A 21,165-nucleotide genomic window follows, 5' to 3' on the forward strand; every position below is an offset into this window, starting at 1 on the left:
GTTCAGGAAGGTGAGGGGGGCCTGAACAAGCACGTGGACCACAGGAAAGCTGCAAATCCACAAACCGGGGCAGGAGCAAACCATCCCGGGCCCCTCAGAACATCCAGAAAGTCTGTCAGACCCCGTGGCTTCTCCCCCTCCGCCAAGTGTCAAAGAAACCTCTGAGGATGTGAAGGACACAGCAGATATCACAGCCTTGACACCGTCACCGCCTGAAGATAATGAGGAATTTCTTCTTGGAAGATGCTCCAAGTGCTAGAGGTGAGCGACAGTCCAGTTCCCCGCGCTAGGATCCGAGGCAGAGTCAGAGGAGCAGGACCTGGTGTGAAAATACTGCAGGAAAAGCTCCAGGACTCAGAGGGGAAGGAATGTAATGATTGTAACAAGGTCAGGCATGTGGACCTCACAGAATGAGTTCCCTGACTGAGGCTGTTATCCCTGACCAATCAGGAAGCCCTGGCTAACAGACATAGAAGTGTGGTGGGTTTATTGAGTATTTTGAGGGCTGGCTGTACTTAGCATGTTGATGCATTGTATATTGATACAACATCTGTACAACCAAACTTTTAAATATTAATCGATTTGAACCCCACAGCAGATGGAGGAGTAACAACCTGTAGAATCATATTGGAATCTACACTCTCTAATGTAATTCTTTTATTTCACAGGAAAAGAAAATTGCTCCATTTTAAACGTTAGAGTGTACAAATTGCTTTGTTATAATAAAACTAAATGTGTACATGAATAAAAAATAAAACAGGAGTGTCAGGAGTGCTGTTTACCCGGCTCTGTGCTACCCGGGTCAGTGTCGTGTACTGTCCACATGTAACTAAAGGGTCACTTGGTGACAGGACACCAGCCTTCGTAGAGTTAGTTCCTTCTTGAATTCCAACAGTTGATCATGGACTCATAAAGTCTACTTCACAGAAAAAGGCCATTTGACCCATCCAATCTGTGCTGGTCAGAAACAAGCACCTAACCATTTTAATCCCATTATCCAGTCGTCTATTTGGTGAAGGTAATCCCATAGAGCTAGCAGTGAAAACACAACAGTGAAGAAACTATGTTTACTTCAAGTGTCACTTCCCAAGATGGATATTTCTGATGACGGATCATTAATTTTCAGTTCACATGGATTTGTACCATCTTAGGAGGTTAAAATAGAAGATTATAAAGTTCAAACAGGCCTGGGTAATTCCAGTTTAAACATGCTACTCCTACTAACATAAATGTTCTTATGCAACTGCTTTTATCACTGTAGGCCATTTTAATAAATATATTAATTCTTTCTCCAATTTGTATCTTCAGTTCCCTTTCAATGCATCTATTTCAACAGGATTATCATGTTGCTAGCCCTCTCATCTCTTTCCCAGGTTCTTAGTTATGACATGGCCATAGATCTATCAGTGTTAGTGAGGGGAGTGCAATCCCAACACTACACACCCAAGTAGAGGTCATTAGGAAGATTTGAAGAGGAAAACTCCTGAGCAACTGTCTCTTCTTCAATTCAGGGATACTGAGTCCAAAATCATTATCCCCATGATTAGCACAACCCCATCAGCAAACTGACCATACACAATCTGGATGCTTCCTGTTCTGTAGTTCAGTATTAACCACAGTGTATATTTGTACATTGCATTGTCAAGATTATCACATTTTGCTGGCTTTGTGCAAGAAAGCATTGGAAATTGGCACACAGCAGTGTGGACGACAGCTACACTTGAAGGAATGTGTCTTTAAATAACCGATAATGACCAAATTATGTGATTTATTTCCCTGATTGATAGGAGACTGTAGGCACGCATTATTTCCATCACACCAGTCCAATTATTTATGCACTTTTATAGTGAGATGGCTAACAGCAGCTGCCCATTCAATGCATGACTGCCCTTTCCTGAAGGTGTTGACTCACGATGAAGTTATATTAGCACAAGACTGACGGGAGGGACCTGCTGTATCTCAGGCAGTTCTTTAAGTATTGACAAGATAGTCATATCATCAAAGCCACAGAGCAAGCAGTCTTGCCACTATTGACAATTGCATGTACACATTTCCCAGCAGAAGCCACTATGAAACATTCTGAAGCAGATTCTCTGCATTTCCTTGACTTATCAATGTCAGTAGCGGCTTTCTGCATGTTACCCTGGCTGGGGTCTGCTTGTTCGGTGCAAACTGGAAATAAAATTTGTGACAGAGTTCCACCCGATTATGTAATTAGCCAACAGACTGTTGAGAGAACTCAACGTCTGCTTAAAAAATAAACTGCAGGTATTATAAAGAGACACCTGGTTTCATCAAAATTCAACTTCACACCCTAATCATATAAAACAAACCCCTTCAATTCATTACTTAGTCAAAAAAAAATTTGAAATTACCAGAACATTTACTCTGGGAATGTGATCAGTACAGATAAGAAAATACTGACATTGTGTATGGATCCTGCACAATTTCAGTGCTAATATTGACATTTTGTGGGTGGAATCAAATGAAATTGTGCTAAAATTAGTGGAATGTTAAACATAATTGAACTCCTAACAGCTTTGCCATTTACCAACTGCTTGCCCATTGCTCCCGAGCCTCCTTTTTAAACCATTTCAGTGATCAATATTCACAATGTTTACATCGTTACTGTATTTCTCTTTCTGGCCAATAAAAGGGAAGTGCAATTCTGAAGATGTCAAGTTCCACTCGTTGTGCAGTTGCCACTAGTATCAAAGTATTATCCTGATGGTAGCTGCAGTGAACAACAATACAAACTACTGTAGCTGTGTCCATGATCTCTCAAGGTCTGCCAGTCTGCAAGATCACTCTGCAATATCAGACACAAGAGAGGTGTGGAGCTATTTGCTACAAATTTAAAAATTCAACAATTTCTCCACGTGATGTTCATTCTGTTCCATTCAGAGGCATTTTTAAGCTGCTGTATTATTTCTGCAATGATTGGTCACATTCAGGTCTGCTGTAAATTCAGTGTTACAACATATGGTCAGTGAATTTCAAAATCCGGCCTCAGGAGCGATAGAAAACAATTTCAGCTTTAGTGAAGAAAGAATGCAGCACTGCACACAAATGCCAGATTTATTTGCATTTCAGAAAAAAGGTTAGAGTTAAAGTGACTGAAGAAAACATGAGTTTGGGTTCCTCCCACATAGCAACCACGACAAGTGGGATTCTGCATGTTTAAAATATTAGTCACTTTAACAGACTAGATTTTCTAAAACACACAAGTTTCCAACTGAGTAACAGTGCTCCTTACCTTTGTACTGATCAGAATAAAAGTTTTTATGTAACATTTTCTTTTTCAGACTAAACCTCTGAACGGTTGAAGCTGCTGCTGTTCTTTCTTTTGTCGTTTCCACCTCCTAAGCTGATTGGTTGAATAGCACAGTAATGCAGTTTATGTCAGCGAAATAAAAGTGTTTCTTTGAAAAAAAAGTGACATTTCCGCTTTCTGTAACTTTATTTCTGTACATATAAGGAAGTGGTTGTTGATTTTTATCAGCAAACTTCCTGTACCAAGAAGAATAAGAAATACATGATGTCATGTTGAAAATGCTGCAGGCAGAATAAAACGATAACTTTGTCATTTTGGAAACAAGTTGAATGTGCAATGGAGCCAATTGCTCTCAGAGTTAATTGAACCTTTTACATTGTGCCTTTCTCTTTATAACTGATTCACAAATCTCTATCGTGACATTGCTTTAAAATGACTTCGACTTCAACTCCAAGCTCCACCCCTTACCCCTTTACATAGATCAGTCATCTGAATTTAGAGTCTCTTAATTGTCTTTGGTGACTTTGTCCAATTCCATGGCTGTTGTCAGAGCCACTGTCTCGAGGTGCTAAGTCAGAGCAGATGACCAGACTCTTCACTTTGCTTCTTCTCAACATCACTGAAGCTAACGGCTGAACACCGTACAAAATTCAGGCACCAATATGCGTCATTTGGATTAATGTTTGCATCTTGAAAGCTGAAAACCACAGAGCTGTTGTTGTACCCAAATCACTTGTTCTGAAACACAAACTGTCAACACGAATGGGAAATGACCAATTTAACATTATTTCCCTTTTACTGATGCTTTATGAATTTGTGCTCAACAATCAATTGCCAATATTAATTAGCCAAGTCTTGACAAACAATCAGAACAGTGAATGAGGAACTAGATTCGATGGACAGGGGAAGAAGTAACAGTCACTGCATTGTATTTACTTCCTGTATCTTGCATTTGAAAAACATTTTGTACTCACAGGTGCCAGTTTCTAGTAAAAAGCCTGCTGTGCACTCACCTAGAAAGTGTATCACTGAGCACTGACACTGTCAACAACAACTGACAGACTCTTACATTGTGGACACATCCTGTTGACAAAATCTAATTTTAGTCATACATTCTTGCCATCAAACCCTTCCACTATAAATGTCCAAAAGGAGGTGTCTGATACCCCAGGTTCAAGTACCACTTCACTAAAGACAGTGCATTCCTAATGAGGCCAAACAGGTTGAATATCAGTAGATGCTAAGAATCAATGATTCTTGCTCAGCCTTGAGATGGAAAACAAACCAACACAATTTTCAACACCCGATCACAAAATGCAGGGAAATGTGGTTGTTGCTACAGCAACTCAATCTCTCTCCCAGAAGGTTTGGAAGGAGAAGGAAAGGACTTTTTTTTAATGTCTACACATATATTTGAACAGTCCATGTAAACTTCTCCGGTTTTTAATTACACCTTTTGACCAGCTGTGGTATTAAAATGTCTCAAAAGTGGCAGAGTGCTACTACAGTATGGTTAAAAACAATGACTGCAGATGCTGGAAACCAGATTCTGGATCAGTGGTGCTGGAAGAGCACAGCAGTTCAGGCAGCATCCAACGAGCAGTAAAATCAACGTTTCAGGCAAATGCCCTTCATCAGGAATAAAGGCAGTGAGCCTGAAGCGTGGAGAGACAAGCTAGAGGAGGGTGGGGGCGGGGAGAGAGGAGCATAGAAGAGCTTCAGGGCAGAGGAAATGACCTGGGAGTTGCAGTGGGAGAGGGACTCGCTGAGATTCTTGTAGAGAGAGGAGGAAAACTTCTTCAAGGCAGGCATCACAGTGTGATAATTCTACATAAGAACCCAATGGTTCCATTTCTGTGCCAGAATAATGGTAGGAATATAGGTTCACAAGTGAACTGCACTGAATGAATTATGCTGCACTGAATGAAATATGCTTGTACACCATATACAAATTAAATTCCAGAAAATTATTTTTTGACTTTGAGCAAAAACCATTACCACCAATATAAAATAGATTTTGCATTCAAAATAGTAGGAAATGCTCACTTTTAATAGTCAAACTCCAATAACAAATGAAAAATTAAAATTCCGGTCATATACTTGCAAAAATTATACAATGCTACCTTTGATAATCATAAAAGGTATACAATGGGGACACGGCATACTATAGTCAATGTCAGCCTAAAAACCCTTTCAACAATGTCATAAGTGTTAGATGACTGTTACTCAGCACCTACTGGATCAAAAATTAGTTATTAATAGTTGTCAGATTTTAAAAATGCAAAATATATTTAGTTTTATACATTTTTATTTCTCTTATCCCATTCTTTCCTATCCAACAATTGACTTCTTACACTGACATTGAATTCATCCATTCCAGCCTATCCATCCCCTTTGGTCTTTGCATTGACATCTTCTCCAACCTTCACTTTGATTGGTTAATATGTACTTGCTGACTCTGTGTCCTCTGGCCATAGGTACACTGTCTCCTTTTCTGTAATGTTACCAAATTGTACTTATAACACTCTGGTGCACAAAGTTTTGAAAAATATCTGCAATCTGATGGCGTCACAGTACTATGCCACAGCAATATGAAAATATAAAAATGGACAAGATGTATGAATTTAAAATAGGGACCTAGTTAAATATGTAATTCTGACGTAAAGGGAGACTTGTCTCAGCCTAAAGCACCAAAAAAAAGTCTTTCAGAAATCAAAGTTCTTCTGAAAGGGTTCAGGCAATCTGCAGGTGTCATAACCACAGAGCTTATAAGGAGTAAGAGACATTGTCTCCCTGTGGAAGCCTGCTCACTTACTGAGGGGACCTGTGCAAATAACTCCCAACTATTCATAAAAAATATCACATCTGTTGAATTCTAGTTTACAATTTTAATTCCTTTACTTGGATAGAAAATCTGAAAGCAAATAGAAAGCCTGCAACTTATAATTTTTTTAAATCTGTATCTAATATTAACGTTTGCATCTATATTTTATCTAACAACTGTATCTCAGTTTAAATGTTAGCTTTCAGCAATAGTTGTGCAATAAACTAACTTTTATCTTGTTTGAGGCTACTGGTTACGTTTAAATTAAAACAGAACATATGAACTGTTTGAACAAGCTATGTAACTTCATGCTTCAGGGACCATTTGCAGGACATACCTGTGTGGTTCTGACACAGGTGAGGCAGGTTTTGAGATCCATTCATTGTTACACTAACGCGTTAAGTGTAATTGAAGTGAGCATTATAAACGTGGGTTTGAGTTTATAAAGAAAATTGTCTGTTTAGCCTTCTTGTATTGTCATTATACCCATGAATAACGATAATGCTATACCACTTCACATTTGTAAATCTCAGCTCTCGAACCTGTGCTGCTGATAAACACCACAATTCGAAGCAAATACAGGTATCAAAGTGTCAGCAGGGGACTCAGCCCAGTCAGTTCTGACTGCTCCATTATGCTCTATGGAGCTTTCAATGGCTGAACACAGGACTCATGTCCCACATTCAGGGGACAGTCCCACGTCAGACAGCGTTGGCCAATCAGAGTGGTCAGTAGGTCTGCGAACAGCACTATGTTACAACAGTCACCACAGCCAGTCCCTGAGGTTAAGGAGATAATGGAAGCCAAACTGAAGGTAAGAGGGGGATCTCAGCAATGAGGAGAGTGAAAAGATGAGGGAGCTGGGATTGAGAGATAGTGAGGAGAGTTAAAGGCAATTAAGATCTTGTAGGGCCTTGCCTCAGGAGTGTGGACATTTTTCTGCAGTGGATATAATAGCAATGAAGATCTGATAAAGCACATAGTGGTCACTTACAGTCAGTTTAGCACCTCAACAGGCTGCTGAATGCCTGCTCCCCCCCCCCCCCCACTGTAAAATGGAAAACAGGGCAGAGGCAGGAATGCATTGAGAAGGTCACATGCTGCATTTAATGAGCCCATCCTCAACCTCACCAAAAACAGACCATAATACACAACCCTATGGGTCAAATCTTATGGTATTCTGGCTAAGTGCAAGTTACATTTTTGGAGAAATTCTTGCCTGAAGTCCAGCAGGATTATCTTACCAAATCCCTTCATTAATTACCTTCTGACTCCTATAGCATCTCTCAAGTCCCAATTTCACCTCAGCTTACCATGTGCTATTTCCGGAACAACTCCCCATTGACCAGATCTCGGCAGAAAGACCAACATCCCTTGTACCCACCCCATCTGGAAAAGCACTGTCCACCCAGAAAACTGTTGGCAATCTGTAATACTCTGGCACAGAGCTGACATCTCATTGCACACACAATTCCATTGTCCCTGCTACTTGTTATTCAGCTACATTCCACCTGAACACTCCCTCTGTCAAGCTGGTCTGACGAAAATGCCCAATGGACGCCCACATCTTGTCATGTCCAGTAGGGAACATTACATTCCTGATGAAGGGCTTTTGCCCGAAACGTCGATTTCGCTGCTCGTTGGATGCTGCCTGAACTGTTGTGCTCTTCCAGCACCACTGATCCAGAATCTGGTTTCCAGCATCTGCAGTCATTGTTTTTACCACATTACACACAGACATACCATTGGACAAATCCAGATATGGGCTTTTCTTTCTGGTTTTTAAACAGGAACAAAAACAAAATCAATAAAAGCTGCTGTTTACCCCATAATGTCAACTAAATGGTGGCATGATGATCGAAGACTATCCATCAGTCCAATAAACATTATTGGAAATGTTTGAAAATTTGAAAATTTGCAATAAAGGTGAAATGTCTGACTTCAAAATGAAGACTAATTTATACCTGAATTCTAATCTCTATTATATATCATCCTGACTCAGAATGTATGGTCCCACTGAAACTCAGGATGCTGAAGTTTAATAGAAATTGCTGGAAAAACTCTGCAGGTCTGGCAGCATTTGTAGAGATAAATGAGAATTAATGTTTCAGGTGGAATGACCCTTCCTCAGATCAATTAAATCTGACTTCTCTTCACAGATGCAAGCTCAACCTGCCGAGCATTTACAGCAATTTTTATTTTTGTTTCTGATTTACAGCATCTGCAATCCTTTTGGTTTTTATACTGAAGATCAGGTTTGCTGAATATACTAAAGGTCATCTATCTGCCTCTGTTTCCAGTCTGTACAACTTGATTTACTGTTGTTACACTTTTGACATTGTATGTAGGTCAAGTGTTTCTCGTTATAATCCGATTTTCAGATGTGCGTGAATGTTCAATCACTCACACTGCACTAACATAACTAACTCAACTGGCTGTCTGTGGAAAACTACAGGAAAGGAAAATTACAGGTTTGTTAAACCATCCCAGCTGTTGCAAATAGTATCACAACTTCCCTTGATATATATGTTCTGGCTTACTCAAGTTTCCAGTTAATGGCAAAGACATTATCCATCAGATGGATTCAAAATCTGAACAACAGAAACAGCACAATTTAATGTGATTTGTCACATGTTGGTAGGAAATACACCAATATCTGATCCAGAAAGGGCAAGTTCAGTTTACTTGGCTGGTTCCTCATTCTTAACACAATTCCCACTTTCATTGTTGAATTAAAAAGATGCAGTTTCCAATTTAAAAAAAAAATGGATGTAATGGTCCACAGATCTTGCTGAAATCTCCAGGATTAATGATGGCTATGGTCATCAAAAAATTGTTGATGTGAGCAAAATATATTACAGCCAATATGAAACAGATTTTACATTCAAAATTGTGGACATATTTCGATATTAATACAATCAAACTCCAATAATCAACTTTTTCTACTGAAAACGGAATTACCAGGGATACACTTACAAAAACTATACAATGGTGTCTTTGGTAATCATAAATGCAAAACAATAGGGATAGCATTAATTGGGGCGTAGTGATGGTGTTTAGATTTCCAGCTCCAACATTCTGCACACAGTTATCGGGGTCAGTGCATCAATCAGCAGATTGACCTCCAGTTCCAAAGGTCGCAACCACACAGGGGCCTTTGGGTCCTGCACAGAGGGAAGGCTGGGTTAAAGGGGGCATTTTTCTTCAAAAGGTACTTGAGAGAGATTTGTATATCAACAGTAAAGGGTCTGACATGAACCACTGTAACTGGATCCAATTCTGGGCAATGAAGCTGGACAGATAACAAACAGTGGGGTAGTATTTTAACGACAGCAACCACAACACAGTACGTTTTAGGTTTGTTCTAGAAAAGGAAAACGTTGGTCTGCAATAAGAGGGTTTGGACTGGGGATGGCAGATTTTATTAAAATAAGGCAGGATCTGGCCAAAGTAAACAGCTAGTTAGATTAGATTAGATTACTTACAGTGTGGAAACAGGCCCTTCGGCCCAAAAGTCCACACCGATCCTCCGAAGAGCAACCCACCCAGACTCATTCCCCTACATTTACCCCTTCACCTAACACTATGGGCAGTTTAGCAAGGCCAATTTACCTAACCTGCACATTTTTGGGCTAAGTCTACAACAGAACAGTGGGAGCCATTCAAAACAGAATTTGTGAGCAAGTCCAGCACGTTTCCTCAAGGATGAAATGTAACAGCAACAAACCCAGAGAGACCTGGATATTTCAGAATGTTCATGACTGGATAAAAAGGAAAAGACAGGCCTTGAGCAGGTACAAAGGGAACAACAGAAGCCCATTGGAGGAGACTTCAGGGGGAAACTGAAGAAAGGTGAACAAAGAGGTAAATAAGAAAACACTAGTGGATAAAATTTAGGAGAGTCCCTAGGTATTCTGTCATATTTGTCATATATATTAAGGGGAAGAGATGCACCCATTAGGGACCAAGAGGTTGAGCGAGAGAATATTGATACGATGTTAAATGAGAACTTCACATCTGTCTTCACTCAGGAAACGGAGAATGTAGGTACAGAGCTTGAGAAGAGAGATGGTGAGGTTCTTGAACAGTTTGACATTGGGAGTGAGGAGGTATCAGAGATTTTGAAAATAGACAATTCCTCAGGTCTGGATGGCTTATATCCCAGGCTGCTGTAGGAGGTGAGGGAGGAAATTACAGGACTCAGACCCAAATTTTTAATTCCTCTGTGACCTCAGGGAAAGACGAGACAACTAATATGGCTTCATTTTTCAAGGAAGGTGGTAGAGATAAACCAGGGAATTACAGACCAGTGAGTTTCTCATCAGTGGGAGAGAATCTATTGGAGAAAATTCTGAAGGACAGAATTAATATCCACTTGCAGTGGCGAAGTTTGATCAGAGATAGCATAGTTTGTCAGAGGGATGTCACACCTAACATATTTGATGTACTTTTTTGAGGAGGTGACTAGATGTATAGATGAGAGTAGAGCAGTTGATGTAGTGTATATACCTTTGACAAGGTCCCACATAGAAGACTAATTAAAAGAAAAAAGTCAAACACATGGGATCCATGGCAATTTGACAAACTGGATCTAAAATTGTTGAATGGTAGGAGGAAGAGGGTGGAGGTAGGAGGCTGTTTGTGTGACAGGGACCTGGTGTCCAGTGGTGTACCACAGAGATGAGTGCTGGGTCACTTATTATTTTTCATACATATATAAATGATTTAGAAAAATGTAGTGAGGATGGTAAGATGATTGGCTGACTACTTGACAGTGAGGAAAAAGTGGACTACAGGGAGCTACAGGAAGGTTGGTTAGATGGGCAGGTCAGTAGCAGATGGAATTTAGATCAGATTAGATTAGACTTACAGTGTGGAAACAGGCCCTTCGGCCCAACAAGTCCACACCGACCCACCGAAGCGCAACCCACCCATACCCCTACATATACCCCTTACCTAACACTACGGGCAATTTAGCATGGCCAATTCACCTGACCCGCACATCTTTGGACTGTGGGAGGAAACCGGAGCACCCGGAGGAAACCCACGCAGATACGGGGAGAACGTGCAAACTCCACACAGTCAGTCGCCTGAGGCGGGAATTGAACCCAGGTCCCTGGCGCTGTGAGGCAGCAGTGCTAACCACTGTGCCACCGTGCCACCAATTTAACCAAGATAAATGTGAGGTGGTGCACTTTAGAAGAAGTAACAAGACAATGGATTACTCGATGAATTGTAAGACATGAGGAAGCTCAGAGGATCACAGGAATCTTGTGGCATTTGTCCTGGACAGGTTAATACAGTAGTTAAAAAACCACATGGGACACTAACGTTTATCAGTCATGGTGTAAACTATATGAGCAGATGGAACTATACAGCACTATGGTGAGGCCACAGCTGGAGTACTGTGTGCAGTTCTGGTCCCTACACTGTAGGGAGGATGTGATTGAACTAGAGCAGGTGCAGAGGAGATTCATCAGGATGGTGCCTGGGATGGAGCTTTTCAGTGATGGAGAGAGGCTGGATAAGCTCGGGCTGTTTCCATTGGAGCAGAGAAGGCTGAGTGGAGAGAGGTGTAGAAGATTAGGAGATCCATGGGCAGGGTGGATCGAAGCAGCTGTTTCCCTCCATTGTAGGGTCAATAACAAGGGGGAATCATATTAAGATGAAAGGCAGGAGGTTTCAGAAGGGATTTGAGGAAACCATTTTTTACCCAGAGCATGGTGGGAATCTTTAATGCACTGCGTGGATGGTAGCAGAGGCAGAGTCAAGAGGGTGGTGCTGTAAGAGCACAGCACGTCAAGCAGCATCCGAGGAGCAGAAGAATTGCTCTTCATCAGGAAGGGCTTTTGCCCAAAACATCGACTCTCCTGCTCCTTGGATGCTGCCTGACCTGCTGTGCTTTTCCAGCAACACACTCTTGACTCTCTTCTGCTACCATCCACAAAGTGCATTCCAGATTCCCACCATGCTCTGGGTGAAAAATGTTTTCCTCAAATCTCTTCTGAAACCTCATCTCCAGCATCTGCAGTCCTCACTTTCTCCATAGTAATTGAGGCAGGAAATCTCATAACCTTTAGGAAGTATGTGACTGAGTACTTGAAACGTCATAACACACAAGTTATGAGTCAACTGCTGGAGATTTGAACTGCTGGAAATGGGTTGATGCAGACTCAATAGACCAAAGGGTCGCTTCTATTGTGGTATGACCCTATGACTGGTACACTGCCTGCTTACTCTTGGCATCCCTGCTTGACATGTTGTAGCAATAGAGCTAACTGTTCTGTTAAATGGACTCAGCTCTACTGTATTTTACCATTTTTCATTATTGAACATATTTCACTCCTGAGTTTCCCAGTCGTTATTTCCTGCCAAAGTCAAGATTTCCTAACTAGTACAAAGAGTGAAAACAAACAGTAAAAATGCTCTGATCTAATGACGGTTCTATTCATTCCTGTCGATCTTTAATATGTATCCACGTGTATAAAACGGTAAAATGCAAATGCAGACCATGGCTGAGCTGTTAAAGCAGGAACATCTTGAGGACACAGTGTAAACCACACACCGACTGGTGTCTACTATGTTGCTACTGATGACATCTTGGTGCCCCAGTAGCCACACTGAACAGTTACAACCATCCTCAGCCAACCACAGGCTGTGACTCACAGCGAATGAACCAGACGCCAACAGGAAGTCACTTTCTTAAAGCCACAGGACACCAATTCCCCCTGGTCATTATAGACAGAATACAAACTTGTCAAAAAAATTTTAAAAGCCTTTATCAAGAATGCAAAACTGATTTCCTGAAGTGCAGAGATGGTTTCACAATTATCAGTATTTTAGCCAACAGAACAAGCTTGAGGAACTCTGGCAGCCATATGGTCCCAGCAGTTCCAGATCCTTCATGGATTGTGCATACGGGAAATCTAAACCCAAAACAGAAAATACTGGGAGGTACTCAGCAGTTCGGGCAGCAAAGTCTCCTCCAATTCTTTTGGAGTATGTACTTGATATCTATCTTAATTCTAAGGTCACGCTTTCAAGGCGAGAGGTGGAAAGTTTAAGGGGGATATACGCGGCAAGTACTTCACACAGAGGGTGGTGGGTGCCTGGAACCCGTTGCCAGCAGAGGTAGTAGAGGCAGGCACAGTAGTTTCATCTAAGATGTGTTGGACAGATGCATGAGTAAGCGGGGAGCAGAGAGATACAGATGCTTAGGAATTGGGTGACTGGTTTAGACGGTAGATTTGGAATGGCTCAGACTTGGAGGGGCTAGGGGCCTGTTCCTGGGCTGTAAATTTTCTTTGTTCTACAGTTGCTTCGTACATTCCTCCTGATGTGAAACACATTAGGACATAAGAACTAGGAGCAGGAGTAGGCCGTCTGCCCCCATCCAGCCTGCTCTGCCACTCAATAACATCATGGCCAAGGTTTTCATGGCCTCAGCTCCACTTGCCCACGTTTTCACATTTCCCATAATTCCTTCATTTTTCAAAAAGTTATCTCCCTTCGCTTTAAAAGCGATTACTGAAGTAGCATCAACTACTTCCCTGGGCAAGGAATTCCATAGATTAACAGCCCTCTGGGTGAAGAAATTCCTTCTCAATTCAGTTTGAAACCTGCTTCCTCTCGTCAGGAGGCCATGCCCTCTTGTCCTAGTCTCACCCACCAATGGAAACATTCTGTCTATTTCTATTTTGTCAATTTCCTTCATAATTTTATATATTTCTGTCAGACTCCCTCATTCTTCTGAATTCCATTGAATATAGTCCCAGTCTAGTCAGCCTCTCTGCATAAGCCAAACCCCTCAACTCTAGAATCAACCTAGTGAACCTCCTCTGCATCCCCTCCAGTGCCAGGACATCCTTTCTCAACTAAGGAGACCAAATCTGCACACAGTACTCCAGGTGTGGACTCACCAGCACCTTGTACATCTGTAACATTACCTCTCTGCTTTTAAACTCAACCCTTTAGTAGTGAAGAGCATAATTCCATTTGCCTTCCTATTTACTTGCTGTACCTGCAGACCAACCTTCTGCAAGTCATGCACAAGGACACTCAGGTCCCTCTGCACAGCAACACGCTGCAACGTTTTACCATTCAAGTAATAACCTATTTTGCTGTTACTCCTACCAAAGTGTATGACCTCACATTTACGAACATTGTATTCCATCTGCCAGACCTTTGCCCACTCACTCAATGTATCCATGTTCCTCTGCAAAGTTTCATAGTCCTCTGCACACTTTGCTCTGCCACTCATCTTAGTGTCATCAGCAAATTTTGACACCGCATACGTGGTCCCCAACTCCAAATCATTGATATAAATTGAAAATAGTTGTGGTCCCAACACTGATCCCTGAGGCACATCACTAATCACTGACATTTTATTGCATTAGAGGTGCTGCTTAAACGTAAGTTACTGCACAAATGTCAGAGTATTTGTGCAAAGGTGATGGAGTGAAGGCTGAGAAGTTACTGGCAAGAGAAATATTGTCCCATAATTGTTAGGATAGCAGCTTCCATTACATGGCAACCATATGCAGTAGCACTAAGTTATTACACAACTCCTTCATGTTTGAAACTAAGTTCAAACAAAACCAAAGACATTTTCCCATCATTATTACTACAATGCTAGCAACAATTCCCAAGAAAATGCTCCCTACATTTTAAGTCAGATAACATACTGCCGTGAATTATACCACACATCATACACACGTTAATGGGCATGGTGGCTGATCACAGATAAAACCAGATAACTGGACTGGTACCAAAGCACTGAACGTTCAAGATCTTAAACAGTAGTTTTTCTTTCCTGATAACTTTTTTTGAGCAATTGAGAGCTCTATACTTAAAACTTACACCTTCAAATGTGTCAGTGTTGGATTGGGGAGTACAAAGTTAAAAATCACACAACATCAGGCTATAGTCCAACAGGTTTATTTGGAAGCATTAGCTTTCGGAGCGTTGCTCCTTCATCAGGTGGTTGTGGAGGATAAGATCGTAAGACACAGAATTTATAACAGAAGTTTACAGCGTAATGCAACTGATAAATATTGAAAAACACCTGGATTGTTTGTTTAATCCTATCATGGTCATTCTAAAAGATGACACTTAACGAACACTCCAGGTGTTTTTCAATATATAATATCAGTTGCATCACACTGTAAACTTTTGCTATAAATTCTGCGTCGTACGATTTTATACTCCACAACCAACTAATGAAGGGGCAGTGCTCTGAAAACTAGTGCTTCCAAATAAACCTGTTGGACTATAGCCTGGTGTTGTGTGATTTTTAACTTAAATCTTACAAATATAAATTAACAATGCTCTCTATTCTGAGGTTTAGTTTTATAAGAATGCTTTTCTTTAAATCGAGAAAACAATCTAATTATGTTATTGGTTCCATAAGGCACACTCTTTAACAAAATATAGATGATAACTACTTAAATCCACCTCTAAACCATCCGTAAAATAATTTCATACTACCCATTGTTTCTTCTCTCAAGATGTCAAACATTGAGTTACAGAGTCGTAGAGATCTACAGCACAGAAAAACAAACCCTTATGTCCCAGTCCTATTTAAAAAGTGAGCAATCTCTGACAGGTTTATTGCATCTCTGGGCTATAGGATAGAGTGTTCACTCCAGAGACTGCTGTGCAGAGTTGACCTACATTCCATGAATGAAATTGAAAAAAAACTCTTATAAAGATAAACATTTATTTCAAGGATTTCATCCTTATAAAACAAACATTTGTAATCAAAGCCTCATATCAAAGACAATTAACCAATTTATAACCAATCAGAACTGTCAATCAAACTGAATTTACTGCACCCACACCTCCCACGATGCCCACCCCCATGTGATATTGAAAGGTGGTGGGAACAGTCTAGTAATACTTTATAATCACAGCCCTCAGGCTAAGTCAACATACATTGATTGAAATTGCAATCGTTCAACCGAGTCACAGTAAAACTTTCTTTTTTCAAATTAATTGACAACTTAACAGACCCTCAAGGTTTATCCACCTTTTACACATAATAGTTACATAATAATCCCAAAGGGGTGCCTCATCCTCTCCAAAGAAAAACTTGGTCCACTCCAAATAACTTGAGAAGATTTAGACCTTTTGCTCAAAATGTCTAAAGTCCGTGAATACTTTTTCAGAAACACAGATGACACTGTGGGAAAATTGGGTGGGTGCTTGATTTGGGCGTGAATCTTCCAAAATTGGTGCTCCAGCACCATCCTTTTGACTTAATTTAATATTGTCACACACACCAAGACACATTGAAAAGTATTGCTTTGCATGCTATCCAGATAAATCATACCTTACGTAAGTACATCAGAGGAATAAAACAAAGTGCAGAATATAATGTTACAGTTACCGAGGAGCCTTGATGTGGAGGTGCTGATGTTGCGGGGTGGACAAAGTCAGAAGTCACACATCACCCGACGAAGGAGAAGGGCTCTGAAACTTTGCAATTTCAAATAAACTGGTTGGACTATAACCTGGTGTTGTGTGACTTCTGACTTTAGCTACAAAGAAAGTGCAAATAAAGATCCACTCTAATATGAAAGGTCTGTTCATTAGTCTGATAATAGCAGGAAGAAGCTGTAAATCGTGGGTGTAGCACAGAACATTTCCAACTTAGCAAAACATCTGGCCAAACAGTAACACTGATCCATTCCAGTGATGTAAACTTACATACAAAGCTACTTTCCATTTATCCACACTAAGGGCATACATTCATTTTTAAATTTGTATTTAGACTTTTTCAAAAATCTGCTATGACATTCTCACATTTCATATTATTTTGTAAAAAAATGTAACCAATTTTTGAGAACTAAACTTTTACAGCTCCACTGGAGAGTATGAAAATTGCTAGAAATTGGTCTAGATCAAGCTATTGCGAATGGTTCTCCCTCTACATGCCGTTTCCCACCATTGCGATTGGTTATCCATCTACATGCCATTTCCCACCATTGCGATTGGTTATCCATCTACATGCCGTTTCCCACCATTGCGATTGGTTCTCCCTCTGCATGCCGTTTCCCACCATTGCTTTGTGGCAGAGGTCCCCAGGTATTTCCAATAAAAGTGGCTGGAACAAATTAATCAGGTCACTTTTTTGGAGAGGAGTTTGAGGAGTGAGGATTGTCTGTTCTATCAATCTTGACCTCCAACTCCTTACAAAGATGTTTATCAAAAACATAATTTCAAGAATATATCTTTGGTTGGAACTGTGGAACTCTTTGTAGAATCCTCCAACATTTTCCAAAAGATTTATGTGAACAAGGATAATGCTTCACATTTCCATATTATTGGAGACCAAGACATGTAACAAATGAGCCCCATGAATTTGCTCATGCTACCAGAGCTGCACATTGATACAATTTGCCCACATTTTACCCTTTAGTCCTTGTGTTTCAAACAAAAAAAAACCAGGTACCCTGAAAATTGGTCATGTTTTAGACATGAGAGCAATGGATAAAATGAGGAATTGCTTTTGTACTCAAAACTTTCATCGTGAATGTACTAATACTGTTTGCGAGTTGAAATTGTTCTCCACTTAGACTGCTCTCTGGCCCCACCTTGGTTTAATTGTGCCCATGGAAGTCTCTACCAGGAGCCACACACAAATTTCCTTATGGCTATCCCATTGGTGACCACTTAGCCAGCAATCAGAGCTGTGATTATCATAATAACAAAAATCACAAGCTCAATGGAGAATTGGAGAAGCTGGACAATTCTCCAGGAAGGAGAACTGAAATCAATCAGAAGAGATAAACGACCATAGTTTAAAGCAAATACTGAAGCAGTCAGTACAGGGGCACCGTTTAGAAAATACCAAATAATCAGGCACCATGGTTACAACAACACAATATCCATCCCCAAAGATTATAGCCTGTAAATAAAATCAATTGAAAATGTCGCCCCAGATATGTTCAGCACAACCTACCGCTGTCACACATGATGGGCAGTTCAACTCAGTGAAGATGCAACTTTTACAGCGACAGTTGGAACACCTGCTCAATCAAGAGATTAAGAGCCACAGGACAATAGAAACAAGGGCAGAAACACTTAGAAAATGTATTAATGAGAAGGGACTTCTTTTCTCATTTACATTAGCAGTATATTGTAAATGCTAATTTTTCATGTTTCACTCTCAATTTGTGTCTAATAGTCACTCATCTGAGTTAACAATTACTTGCTGCCTATGCAATAACTTCTCACATTCACTACCTTACCTTCAGGCTTCAATTGCTTAGCTACCAGACTGAAGATGATAATGGACCAGATTCTGATGCAGCAGGCACCTTAATGGTGGCTGTCAATTGTTAGATTATTTAAGCAAGTTCAGACTTTAAGATTCTTTTTCCTATTAATAATGGCACAGCAAGGGAAATGGGGCATCAAGAGAAGGGCAGGAAACAAATGAAATTTGATGGATAGAGAACTGGCTGGACAATAGGGGACAGAGAGTAGGAATGGAAGGGAGTAACCAGTGGTGTTCCATGGGGATTAGTGCTGAGACCACTGTTGTTTGTGATATACATAAATGATCTGGAGGAAGGTATAGGTGGTCTGATTAGCAAGTTTGCAGATGACACAAAGATTGGTCGTGTAGCAGATAGTGAAGGGGACTGTCAGAGAATACAATACAATATAGATAGATTAGAGAGTTGGGCACAGAAATGGCAGATGGAGTTCAATCCAGGCAAATGTAAGGTAACGCATTTCAGAAGATGCAATTCAAGAGCTAACTATACAGTAAATGGAAAAATCCTGAGGAAAATTGATGCACAGAGAGATCTGGGAGTTCAGGTCCATTGTTCCCTGAAGGTGGCAACGTAGGTCAGTAAAGTGGTCAAGAAGGCATACAGCATGCTTTCCTTCATCGGATGGGGTATTCTGTACAAGAGTTGGCAGGTCAAGTTACAGGTGTATAAGACTTTGGTTCGGCCACATTTGGAATACTGTGTACAGTTCTGGTCACCACATCACCAAAAGGATGTGGATGGTTTGGAGAGGGTTCACCAGGATATTGCTTGGTATGGACAGCACTAGCAATGAAGACAGGCTGTGTAGATTAGGTTTCTTTTTATTGGAAAGACAGACGTTGAAGGGGGACTCTGATTGAGGTGTACAAAATCATGAGGGGTATAGAAAGGGTGGATAGCAAGAAGTTTTCTTCAGCTCCCACCCCAGAGTGACAGACTCAATTACTAGGGGTCACCAGTTCAAGGTGAGAGGGGAAAAGTTTAGGGGAAATATGCGTGGAAAGTTCTTTACACAAAGGGTGGTGGGTGCCTGGAATGCGTTGCAAGTGGAGGTAGTAGAGGCAGTCATGACAGCATCATTTAGGATGTATCTAGACAGATACATGAATGGCAGGGAGCAAAGGGATACAGGTCCTTAGAAAATAGGCAACAGGTTTAGATAGAGGATCTGGATCGGCACAGGCTTGGAGGGCCGAAGGGCCTCCTCCTTGCTGTAATTTTCTTTGACACTGAAGAAGGGTCACTGGACCTGAAATGTTAACTCTGCTTTCTCTCCACAGATGCTGTCAGACCTACTGAGTTTCTCCAGCTATTTCTGTTCTTCCTTCAGATTTCCAGCATCTGCAAATCAATGCATTATCATGAAGTAATTGTGCAGGGACAGAGAGAAGCATAAATTAGTGTAGGTGGTTTCACTGTTAATCCCATAGAAATAAGGGCAGGATAGAGAGAAGAAAAGGTTTGATTAAGAAAAAGGAGATACAAAGAATTTATTAAAAACATTAAAGCATTTAAATTTTAGACATTTAAGATTTCCATCAACAAAGAATGAATGAGGCTCCATGCTTGTAACAGATAATTGCTCGTGTTAGTGAGGGTGATTTACAATAACTAATAGTTACCACATTGCTCATAAGGTCCATATGCTTATAATGACAAGACTTCAATCTCTGAAGTTAGTTCCATCACATCTACCTCACAAATCCAGCAACTTCATCCCATATATGCATTTCAATGGCGACAAAAAATAAAATCTGCCTTTGTAAAGTTATTGGCAAATCAGCAAAATGTGGAGAGCAAGACGTGAATATTTCAGCGTAACCATGAACTTGCCCCTCACCCGAAGTTGCTATGTACATGTGAATAATGGTGAATATTGAAATAAATCTACAGAGGCTAGTATCCTGGCTTGGAGAGTCATTGACACTGATCCAGTTCCCTCAGAGGCAACTCTCAGAGTGAGCAGAACCTCTGGCACTCCTGCTTATATCTGTCAGCCAGGGCTCCTGATTGGACTAGATTAACAGCCCCAATCAGGGAACTCACTCTGTGAGGTCCACCTGGCTGACCTCATTACAATCATTACAAGTAACATTAACCTCATTGATACTTTGACGCTAAGTTCAGACATTGTTTAGTATGAGTTTCTACGAAGACATTTGCTCGCATGAGCCGACTACTACTTTAGGCACTTTCAGATACAAATGTGTATCTGAGTTTGAAGTGTGTTTGTAATTCAAACAAATAACTTCCTAAAAATATTTCATTTTGAAGTCACTCCCTTTAGGCTTACTTTATTCTGTGATATATTTTGCATACACTGCCAGTTTAGCTGTGCAGCCCAGGATTCATTTTCACAAGTAGCAGATTGCTCTTTTTATTAATCAGTTCAAAAAAAATCTCAAGTCAAAGCACAAAATATTCCCAGTTCCCAATTAATATTACATAATATAACATGCTAGAGATTGAAGATTGGGATGTATGCAAAACATAGTGGTGCTTTAATACATGATGAACTATGTACTACAAACAAGCTCAACCTGTTCTTATGTTGTCACTCCATATCATACCGATTACAATTATGCACAATCACCTTTTACATTGACTATGAGCATCTTAGGAAGTCAATTCACCAACTTTCTGCTGATTGGTTGCTCAACTCAAATGAGTGCTTGAGCACTCGATTGGTGCACACGAGGGGAGCAGGAACCCAGCTGGAACACTTTAAACAGCATCTGTGCCACCAGTGCCAAGTAATTTTCAACATCAGCAATTAAAATGTG

General features: G+C 40.6%; 1 protein-coding gene across 6 annotated transcripts in view; it reads right to left on the bottom strand.

Moving 5' to 3' along the window:
* LOC132835003 (putative Polycomb group protein ASXL2) overlaps nt 1-21,165 on the bottom strand; it is a 310,992-nt gene that overhangs the window by 83,934 nt on the left and 205,893 nt on the right. Inside the window, exon 1 of one of the 6 annotated variants that reach the window (XM_060854269.1) lies at nt 3,257-3,348. The exons of the other annotated variants lie outside the window; for them this stretch is intronic. Coding sequence (XP_060710252.1) covers nt 3,257-3,293 — 37 coding nt within the window. The 5' untranslated portion in view covers nt 3,294-3,348. Of the gene's footprint in view, nt 1-3,256; nt 3,349-21,165 lie in introns of those variants that run through there. 6 annotated transcript variants of the gene reach the window in all.

Source organism: Hemiscyllium ocellatum, chromosome 3 (genome assembly GCF_020745735.1).
Source record: "Hemiscyllium ocellatum isolate sHemOce1 chromosome 3, sHemOce1.pat.X.cur, whole genome shotgun sequence".
In the NCBI taxonomy this organism is placed as follows: Eukaryota; Metazoa; Chordata; class Chondrichthyes; order Orectolobiformes; family Hemiscylliidae; genus Hemiscyllium; species Hemiscyllium ocellatum.